Source organism: Dichomitus squalens, assembly GCF_000275845.1.
Source record: "Dichomitus squalens LYAD-421 SS1 unplaced genomic scaffold DICSQscaffold_88, whole genome shotgun sequence".
NCBI classification, from domain to species: Eukaryota; Fungi; Basidiomycota; class Agaricomycetes; order Polyporales; family Polyporaceae; genus Dichomitus; species Dichomitus squalens.
Genome location: NW_006766970.1, coordinates 84,440 through 94,762, shown reverse-complemented (window position 1 = coordinate 94,762; position 10,323 = coordinate 84,440). Strand labels below are relative to the sequence as shown.

The 10,323-nt window shown below is 56.7% G+C and overlaps 4 protein-coding genes across 4 annotated transcripts; 2 read left to right on the top strand and 2 right to left on the bottom strand.

Moving 5' to 3' along the window:
* Window positions 1-1,484: 1,484 nt before the first annotated feature.
* On the bottom strand, window positions 1,485-2,024 carry DICSQDRAFT_13439 (uncharacterized protein; the record flags this gene model as incomplete). The annotated part of the gene is made up of 1 exon (XM_007371103.1): window positions 1,485-2,024. A coding segment is annotated over one exon (540 nt), but the record flags the coding sequence as incomplete, so codon positions are not given.
* A 2,172-nt stretch (window positions 2,025-4,196) lies between these two features.
* Window positions 4,197-5,960, bottom strand: DICSQDRAFT_183995 (cytochrome P450; the record flags this gene model as incomplete). Its single annotated transcript, XM_007371102.1, has 9 exons — window positions 4,197-4,344; window positions 4,402-4,527; window positions 4,584-4,855; window positions 4,911-4,924; window positions 4,999-5,113; window positions 5,187-5,457; window positions 5,511-5,699; window positions 5,761-5,890; window positions 5,945-5,960. 9 exons carry the CDS (start codon window positions 5,958-5,960, stop codon window positions 4,197-4,199), a joined length of 1,281 nt encoding a protein of 426 aa, XP_007371164.1.
* Window positions 5,961-7,417: 1,457 nt separating this feature from the next.
* On the top strand, window positions 7,418-9,027 carry DICSQDRAFT_94028 (Aldo/keto reductase; the record flags this gene model as incomplete). Its single annotated transcript, XM_007371101.1, has 6 exons — window positions 7,418-7,729; window positions 7,821-7,967; window positions 8,031-8,108; window positions 8,174-8,324; window positions 8,395-8,768; window positions 8,830-9,027. 6 exons carry the CDS (start codon window positions 7,418-7,420, stop codon window positions 8,911-8,913), a joined length of 1,146 nt encoding a protein of 381 aa, XP_007371163.1. The 3' UTR covers window positions 8,914-9,027.
* Window positions 9,028-9,844: 817 nt separating this feature from the next.
* On the top strand, window positions 9,845-10,180 carry DICSQDRAFT_175225 (uncharacterized protein; the record flags this gene model as incomplete). Its single annotated transcript, XM_007371100.1, has 2 exons — window positions 9,845-9,917; window positions 9,978-10,180. 2 exons carry the CDS (start codon window positions 9,845-9,847, stop codon window positions 10,178-10,180), a joined length of 276 nt encoding a protein of 91 aa, XP_007371162.1.
* Between the last annotated feature and the right edge of the window lie 143 nt (window positions 10,181-10,323).

The window sequence follows — 10,323 nt, the reverse complement described above, 5'->3', positions numbered from 1 at the left end:
GCAATATACTTGGAATTAGTCTGTTCCGACGGTCGGAGTGAACACGAGTCGTGACCCGAAACCCAGATGCATCACAAGTTGTGCTCGTGCAGTATAGCATCACCAATGAAACTTTGTAGAATCGTCACGGTTCGAGCCAATAAATAAGACGATAACAACTCAATAAGGTCGTCCGTGTCGAAGTCTACACAAGCTATATAGTATGTACATTGTAGCGAGACGCATATCTGTCTACGCACATAGTGTCCAACCTCACATCCTGGCTAACCATATATAGACCCTATCACAGATTCCGCGTAGTCAGGCGGCGCCTCCCCAAAGGGACCCCCTTCCTTCAGCCTCGCAACCTGCTTCTGCAGCGCTTGCAGCTCCGCATACATCATCCGTATGCTCGGACTGTCCGGACGCTCGTTTAAGTCGAGGCCGAAGGCCTCCAAGGCTGTAATGGGAGTCACAGGTGCAGGTGCAGGTGCAGGCGTTGGCACACTGGCAGGTGCACGGGGTTGCGGTATCGGGGGCGACGGGAGCCTACGTATGCTCCGCGCGGGCTCAATTTGGGAGTCGCGCCGCGCGGGGCCGAACGACGGAGCTGGCGTGTAGTAGTCACCCAAGTCGGATATGTCAATGTCGAGTGGGCTGATGGGCGTCGTGGTCGCCGCAGAGTAGAGCGACGGCCCGCGGCGGACATTCTGTGTCGCAACGGATAGCGAATCGCGCTGCGGACGCGGAATGGGTGGCACCGGAGGAGTGGGTATGGGGAGGGGACGAGGGTCCCAGGCTCGCTCGCTGCCAACAACGCTGATCGTATCGCCTGCCCGCGACATGGTCCGCTTCATGTCCGACACAGTGGCGCAGTGGAAGGACGATGCCGACAGCGTGCGGTCGTACGACTGGGACTCCGTCCCGGAATGAAGGAGGGGGCTCTGGGATGCCGTATAGCTCCGTTTCCGATTCGGAGCACGAACCTTTTGGTCGATGGTCGAGACGCTGTTTTGAGTCGTTTCTGCTCCGCGATCTCTCGGCAGTGGCTCGTTGTCGGCCTCAAGTTCGAGAGGGAACGGATCGATATGAGAACGACGTCGACGGCGGCTAACGAAGATAACGACAACGAAGACTACAAGTACGAGGGTACCCCCGACCGCGCCTCCGATGACAGCACCTAGAGGAACCGTAGGAGTATTTGAGGTGGCCGACGTGGACTGAGAGGAGGCCGCAGATGGTTGTGGATTGGCATCTTGTGTTGATGGAGAGGTGACGGTGAATGGGAACGACGCTTCGGACGAGCCTGACTGTTGTGGAGCCAAAGTGGAAGCGTCACCTGAAGGTGAGGGTACCGCAGCGGCTGTTGAGGTGATGCCAACCCACTGGCCTAGGTCCGTGCGCTCGGAGGCGAATACCTTGTTTGTGATGCTGGTAGATGGTGGTGTAGACGTCGACGAGGATGATGGAAAGGAGGCTGAATCCGAGACGGAGTCGTCGTCGGTGGTGTACACCACGTAATCGAATAGGATCATTGACGGGAGATCCGTGGTGGATCGCATCACGAGTGTATGCGCCACGTTCTCCAGCGCGGTACTAGAGAAAGTGAGCGCATTGTAGTTGAAGGCCGTGCTCGTAGTAGAGGTGTGCACAAACGTGCCCACTTGCGTCCCATCCAGCCAGAAGGTCAAGTTCGTTGGCGGCGAGGCCGTGTCAGAAACCCTGTTTGCGAGCACGTTGTACACGTACACCGCAGTGCCGGTGAACTGTATGGTCGCCGTGCAGGGACCCGTGCCGTCGAGGTCGCACAAGCCATCATGCCAAGTACTGTCGAACGTCTGTGATGGGTCGAGCTTCACCAGACAGGTCGGACATGTTGAGCCTTGACTCCAGGCGGATGCGGGAGAGTACTGAGGAACGAGTCCTGTGACGGCGTCGCCGGCCTGGTCGTCAATAGTGCGGTTGACCAAGATGGCGGTAGACACGTTCACTGTCAAGAGGATACAGATAGCAAAGAAGAAAGACCGTAGGTGAAGGACCGACATGGTGCCGCATCCAAATGGCAATGACAGACAGTCGTGTAGCGCGCCAAGCTGCGAAGAGAAAGTACGGGGACAGAAGAGGGGGGTCAACCGGGGTATTGTCATGGCAAGTAGTAGGTAGAATTGGGGGATTCTTGCACAGGTAGAGAAGAGACGTTACAATGGAAGCGCTGTGGGAGTCGAATGTTGCTCGGAAGCAGGGACGACGAGACTTGTGGATAGTGCATCATAGTGCATCAAATGTTCCATCCACCGTCAGCGGATGAACGGAGGATGATCTGAAGATAACGGACACACCGTCATAGAGTGCTGCATCTGCATGACACTTGGAGGTGCCCATAGCACGGGTAGGTTAGCTAGTTGTTTCTTTGTGATGTATCGAGACAACCGAGCAGTCCATACACGGTGAGTGATCCAATCGGTCGAGTGGGATTGTGTCAGGTTTGACTGGGAAGGGAGGCACGGAATCAGATGTCCCGATTGAAGTTGCATGGTATATCAATCAAGGGTTCAACGACTAGTATCAGTTAGCCGCATGAGAAGTACCTGACGGAGAGCAGTCGACGATATAGAACTTGACATGAAGATTGCCCAAGATGTTCGAGTTGCCTAGTTCTTCGCCTACATCGTCAGAACAGGACAAGAGTTGCCTTGGGCTGTGGCATCTGGATGCCGGATCGGCCACACGTCCGAGTCAAAATGGGCGGCTAATGACTGATCAGATCTTGCAGTGCAAGCCACGAGGGCCTAGCGAGTCGAACGTTCACAACTCATGTCTTGGTATCTACGCTTCTTGGGTTGACCAGCGCCTATTCTGTACGACCAACGCTAGGTCCTACGATTCAGAAGGAAGAAGGGTGGCATTCGCGTAGACCCCACTGCCGTTTTGAAGGTTGAGCGCCTGAGCACGGGTGCACATTGCAGACGGCCTACGCCGATCGCCGAAAACCCGTGTATCGGGGACTGTCGGTGCCAGGCTCGTCGCAATACATGAACGACGTTCATCCCGTAGTCATGTAGGAGGGACACAGCTCAAACGGTAGCAGACAGTGTAATTCGGGTGACATTCACCGCCACAGACGTCAGGAGGCGGGTGGTGGAGTCGCCGTTGGAAAACCGGCCATAATCCTCCACAGAAAGCACCGTTGGCTCCGGACGAGCATGGGCATGGAGTGGAAGCTCGTAAGCTTCGTGTCACTGCGTGTCTCCAGGACTTCTATCTCGCCGGGCTGCAACCTTCCACGTCGCACAGATCGCACGTGAGTCACAAAAATCACTCGCTTGTGATACGCGTGCGAACGTGAAGGACGTGCCCGGTCGGAGAGATGCCATAGAGATGACGCAGGAGACGCGGTAACAGCCTATGGGCGATGCGAGAGATTAGACAGTAGTACGGATATACCAGTAAGTCTAAGAGCGTTGGAGACCGACGTCGGCCATGCCAAAAGCAGTACGTAGTCGCATTTTGCCGAAGATAGACGCTTTGCGCCGCCGTAGGCCATAACTTCGTCTTACCGTCTTTCAACGGTCTTCTCTGGCTATGCTTTTGTCCTTCCAGTCCGCGCTGTTGGCTAACACCAGTCAAAAATATACACAGTTGACGAAACCCCACCAAAGTGGCGTCGAGGCACATCTTCAATCGGGCTCCGGTTGCACGAAACGTCTCTCCGGCGTCGACTGCCTCTCGACCATTGTCGAGGTCCACATTCGCGTTCATGCTAATGCGTTGCCCCACCCCTCTCAGTGGCTCTATGTCACCGTTGATCTGACCTTTACAGATGGTTATATACCTCATTGTTTCCCCCATAAATGTCAACCCTGGCAGAATTTTTCAGCATCAATGGACGTGACCACGCGTGCAAGCCAGCACCGTGCTTCTGTTACCGTGGAGGATTCCGGTGACTATATCGTGGCTAGGAAGTACGAGGGACAGGAACGCCTCGAAGGCGAGCCGAGTCTGGACCGCGCTAGCCCAACAATCTTCGATGGAACCACGACTAGGATGAGCTGCTATGCCTGTCTCGATCTATCTCATGCATCGCCAGCCCCTTCAACTATAAGGCGTTCCGCATGCGCTTTGCGAGGCTTGATCACATACTCGTACCCTTGCACGTGGCTAGTTCCGAATCACACAATCAGCCATATAGGGAGGAATAGGCGGACGTGAAGCCACGCTTACGACACCATATCGTCCGTGGGCCTATACTGCATCTTTACCGGCCTGCCGCGCTCGTCCGAAGGCGGAAGGACGTCGAAGACGTGCAAGACAGAAGCGCAGTAAATGGACAGGGACGCCTCCGCGAAGTGGCGGCCGGGGCAGATCCTACAGCGCGGTCGTGAGCGCAGACAGTCTCAGACGGTACGCGAACACTCCACTGACCTCCGCCCGAAACCGAACACATACTCTGCTGGATCCCGCGCTGGAGGATTGCCCTCCGAAGGGAGGAAGCGCTCGGGGACAAACGCATGCGGTTCGGGATACTCGCGCTCATCCTTGGACATGGCCCTGTCCTAGACTTCAGCACGGCGGGGACGGCCGAGCACACACTCGTCAGCACGCACCATATATTCTGGTTGACGACCGTGCCCGCGGGGATGCAGTACCCCTCGTACTCGTCGTCCGCCAGCGCGACATGCGGCAGCCCTGCGGGGAGGATGATGTGCCACCGCAGCGTCTCCTTCACGACCGCCTTCAGGTACGGGAGCGATCCCACGTCGGAGAACGTGGGTAGGCGGTCGGGGCCGACGGCTGCGTCGAGCTCTTGTTGCGCCTTGCGTTGCTTGTCCGGGTGCATGGCCATGGCCAGGAAGAACGCCTCCATGATGGCGTGGGTCTGCAGGGAGGCCGCGAGTCAGAGAAAAGGTGTGGGCCAACAACGGGGTACGTGCCGTATCAGACCCGGCTGTGGCGATGGAATCCTGTTCAGCATAGGGTTGCGAACGGATGAGGCGCGAAAGCACGAGGTGACACACTCACAGGCAACCGCCGTGAGGGTCCGGCCCATCTCTCGAACTTCGGCTGCATGGACGTCCTTTGTATCGGCGGCAGCGAGTATCCGGGCTACCATAGAGTCGCGAAGGGAGCCATTTTCCTGTAGAAGCAACCAAGATATATGAGGGATGCTTCATGGCATCGCTTTCTACGTCTCAGACAGAATGTCTCACATCAGCTGTCGCAGCCACGGTATACAGCTTGTCCGTGATGGCATCGATATCCCGCCTTTGTTCCATGGCATTTCTCTTGATGTGAAGCCCAGGGAGCCAGGAGGGAAGGTGGAGCAGGAAGGGGAACGCTTGCATGATGTATACGCCCGGGTGGAGCAGCGGCTCGGCGATGCGCCTCACCCGCTCGACCATCTCATAGTATTCGCGGTCGCTCCCATCGTCCTTCAGTTCGATACCGTAGCTGACACGCATGCTAGTCTCTGCGATCGCTCTGGAACAATATACCATAGTGAGTAAACCTGTACAGTCTAGGCCAGAGCTCACAAGTTCAGATGGGACAGGAAATCCTTGGGGCTCGCCAACAGGCGGCGCAGGAGCGTGCGGGCTGTCTTCAGTTGGACTGGCTGCCATTGTGCGATAGCGTCGGGGCCATACGTGCCACGGAACGCACGGCGATGCTCGCGCAAGCTCCGCCCGTACGGCATGAAAACCATGTATTTGTTGAGGCCAAGGCTGATGGTGGGAACTCACAATGAGAGGGCGAGGGAGGAATAGAGAAAACACGATGGCCTACAGCTGAAACATAGCAGATTCTGGACGGCTAGAGAGGTTTGCGGCCTTCTTGTCGAGCAGCTCGGTTGCATGACGGAGGGTGTTGACAATCACCACGGGTTGTCCCATGACGTTAAGGTGCATAACATCGCCTGATACCAACAGAGTGAACATCGCTGACAGCACCGCAGACTAAGGCAGCTCACCGTACGTCTTGCTCATATTAGCCAGGGAGGGGCCGATGCTAGATCGTGGTATATTGAGGGCATTTCCAAGCAGGGGGAGCGGGCGTGGACCTGGAGGCAGAGGCGACCTAGTCTGCCGACGAGCGGTCCGTAACGCTATGGCTGAAAGAGCTGCAATCATGATCCATAGCAGCCATGGACCGGCTGCTACAGATTCTGAGCTGATTACAAGGGACATGCTCACAAACGAGAGAAGTGGACTCTGTTGGCATGGGGGTCGCGCTGTTGGGCATGTTCATATGGACATAGAACCTAGACAAAGCCTATCAGCGCGGGCCCGAGGATGCCAATATGGACGTGTGACGCGAAATGAACGCTCTGCATCTGTCGTAGTAACATTCCCATGTGAGGACGGAGTGACATACGAGACTCCGCGGTCCCCCCATATCCCCACGAAACGTCAGCACACCCCGATACCGTTTCGGTCAGAATGCAGCCGGGAGGGGGCAATCACGATCCGTGGCGTGGTAGGCAGCCATTCTGGGAGGAAGCCCGTCCTTCTGTTCGCTCGCATACGCGGCGCAGGTTGCGACACAGTGGCATCGAGACAACAGGTGGATCCTACAACACAGCGCAGACGGCTCCAAGCAATGGAGACTCCACAATCATAGTAACGAGAACCTCTGACTGGCTGTAGGTAATCATTGACAATTGAAGATTAAGAGTGAAGGGCAGCGGCGGCAGTTCACGTATAATGTGTGACTCGAGCGGAAAGCGTCTCTGGAGGGTAAACCGCCTATCCGAGTGAGACCAAGATCGCACAGCAACCGCTAATTCACCACGTACCTCGTAGGCCACAGATAATAGGTGTTTGCGAGAGTGAACGGAACGTCAGGTCGTTGCCCGCATGGATATGCCATCATCATCGGTGTCACAAAACTCAGCACTGGCAGACGAGACTTATGGCCGGCTTGCCCTCGAGGGTGCTTCGATCCTTGCAGCTGAGGCCACTGATCCCGCGCACTGTGGATATGAGCTATGATGAACTGTGATGTGTCGGATAAAGGCTTGTTGGGCGGCGTACATGAAGTACGGCCGCGCCGCAAGCAACTTCGTCACGTCGAGAAACGTTCATGGCGTACGTACTACGTAGGCTGGAGATAGCAGATACGGCGTCCATTTATGGTAACACGCATTTCAGACGCGCCCATTCAAATCCACGATCGGGATATACGCTCGGGACCCGCAGGCCCTGTGCTCGACTTACCCTTCGTCACCGACGTCGCTCGCATTGGACTGCAACCTCTCACTGACTTGAACACAAATGGACTTACTAAGGCGCATCGGACTACCATGCGGGGCAACCTGCCTCTCGACGTCATACACCTGACCAGATGCGTCCCATGCGCCCCGTATATAATACAGCCCCATATGTTTTGGACGGCACTGGAACTCCCAGAATCCCCTCCTCGCACTCAGAGAAACCCACGAACCATGTCCAAAATCTGGATCCCCGCCCCAGAGCCCCCGACCAAGCTCGGCCGCTACCGCCAGCTCTCGCCGCTCGCCGGCGTGCGTGTCTCCCCCATCTGCTTCGGAGCGATGAGCATCGGGGACAAGTGGGAGCAGCTCGGTATGGGCGCGATGAACAAGGAGTCGAGTTTTGCGCTCCTCGATGCATTCTACGAGGCTGGGGGCAACTTCATCGACACCGCGAACAACTACCAGGATGAGTCCTCTGAGGAGTTCATTGGGGAGTGGATGGAAAAGCGGGGGATCCGGGACCAGATAGTCGTCGCGACCAAGGTAGGCACCCTGCACGCTCGCGTCAGAGGGCGGGTCGAACCTGCCGCACGACTGCGTGAGATGGCAGCTGACGCTGGTGGGATACGAACAGTACACGACCAACTTCAAGAGGCACGCCGAGGACATCAAGCAAAAGGTGCACTACACGGGCAACAACCTCAAGGCGATGCACATCTCCGTCGAGGCGTCGCTGAAGAAGTTGCGCACGGACTACATCGACATCCTCTACGTCCACTGGGTGAGTCCTATTCGCCGAGATGCCGCATCAGATGTGATAGGCTTATCGGATCCTCTACCCCAGTGGGACGGGGACACCTCCGTAGAGGAAGTCATGAACGGCCTCCACAACCTCGTGACCTCAGGAAAGGTTCTGTACTTGGTAAGCCCGACATGGACTGGGCGCAAGCCGCGTTGTCGCAGCCGGCTCACTTGCCGCATCCTCAGGGTATCTCGGACACCCCCGCGTGGATCGTGTCCAAGGCGAACCTGTATGCGCGACTCACGGGCAAGACGCCGTTCGTGATCTACCAGGGCGCGTGGAGCATCCTCCAGCGCGACTTCGAGCGCGACATCCTCCCCATGGCACGCGCTGAAGGTGCGTATATGCGTCCCCCGCCCAGCTCCAACACACCAGTACAAGACGTCTGAACACTACTTCCTTGCAGGCCTCGCGCTCGCCCCCTGGAACGTCCTCGCCGCAGGTCGGGTCCGCACGGACGAGGAGGAAGAGCGCCGCCGCCAGACGGGCGAGCTCGGGCGCACGATCTCCCGCCCCGCGTGGGAGCGCACGGAGAGCGAGCGCAAGGTGTGCAAGGCGCTCGAGGACGTGCAGCGGCAGGTGGGCGCGAAGAGCATCCAGGCGGTCGCGATCGCGTACGTGATGCAGAAGACTCCCTACGTGTTCCCGATCATCGGGTGCAGGAAGACGGAGCAGCTGCAGGCGAACATCGAGGCGCTGGACGTGAAACTCACCGAGGAGCACATCAAGTTCTTGGAGGGCGTGCTGCCGTTCGACGCGGGGTTCCCCAGCACGATGGTGGTGAGCGGTGTTTTCCTGTGCTGGTGTGGGAGCATGGGGTGGGTGCTGAGTTGGACTGTAGGGCGACGGCACGGAGTATATCCTGCTGGCGCGTTCGGCGGGCAACTTCGACAAGTGGCCGAGGGCTCAGGCTATCCGTCCCTGAGGGAAGTTGTTGATTCGCAGAACGGGTTGAGTGTGTTCCTGCCACAATGCGACGGATATGTATCATCATTGCGCGGAACAGTTCCAAATATGAACGAATTCGCGAAGTGTAAAAAACCAGGCTGGTCTTTCTCGTGAGGTCGTCGGGCAGGACACTCCGCATCATAGCCCCCGGGCATTTTCTTCTCATCGCGATCTCCTTTAGGTGTTATATGCTAACCCATTCACTGTGCAGTGTGCGGCTGACGTAGGATGAAGAGGTCACGCATGGTTGTCTCAACGTGGCTCAGATCACGATACCGACTCTACGGTGGGACACGTCGTCCTGTACTTCAATTCCCCCGGTGTCTTCCCCTCTCTTCTAGAGCCAAACGCGCCCGACGTCCTTGCTTGCCCCCAGCTCTTTCACAGGATCATACTTCAGGTATCTTGAAATATTTAGCTGTTGTTTGACGCACAAGAAATGAGTCTACTCAAGGGCTCTGCGAGATGCATAAACTTGAACCTTGCTCTCCGCAGACTCCTGCCAGACTTGACTAGGCCGGGATCCAACATAATGGTTTGAAGTTCCGCTCATCTGTCCTGTGAACCCAACTTGAAGGGGCGCTGACTCTTACAGAATCAGCTCGGAGTATACAAAGTCGCACTTCTCATAATCACAAGATCTAGTCATTTGATGCTGCCGGTATCCGGCAGTTGGGGTTGTTCGGTTGGCCTGGACTGGATCGTTGAACAAAGAAACAACAGGCGCCCACTTGGGCCCCGGCGCACCTACCCCGAGAGTGAACTTGGCGCTTTACAACCATCATAACCACTTCACCCATCGGCCACGGCCTCCTCTGCATTCTGTGTCTGACCTTTCGAGACACTGGCAGAAGAGACATATATAGCGCAAAAAGATGACTGCCGTGATCCCAAGCTCACGCAGTCCCATGTCGTCTCCGCCGGAGGAGGTCGAGGCGAACCACGAGGGCTGTGGACAGTCGGAGTCCATTGGGAGCTACGGTATGTATACGCAGAACGAAGCTGGCCATCCTCTCCCGACTAACCATCAGGCCATCGCAGATCCTCTGGAAGCGAATACCGAGGACGTCGACGAAGACTTCTTGGCCAATCACCTACGCTCCCCGCCGACGTTTCACGCAACCGAAGAGATGCTAGAGAAAGTCGAGAGGATTCAGAACATTGGAACTACCGAGAAGAACATGTATCAGTCTCTTGCTTCCCTCTTGACCACTATGAGCGAAGCGTTGTACGGTTCGTCATAAAGTCTTCCCCATTTCTCTTACGACACCTGACGCATCTTCAGAAACCCTCACCGCAGACATGCAGGAGAAGCTACGCTCACGACATCGCGTTCCTGCTGGCGAACCAGGGCACATGACATTCATCAACCACTCCTCGTCTGCAC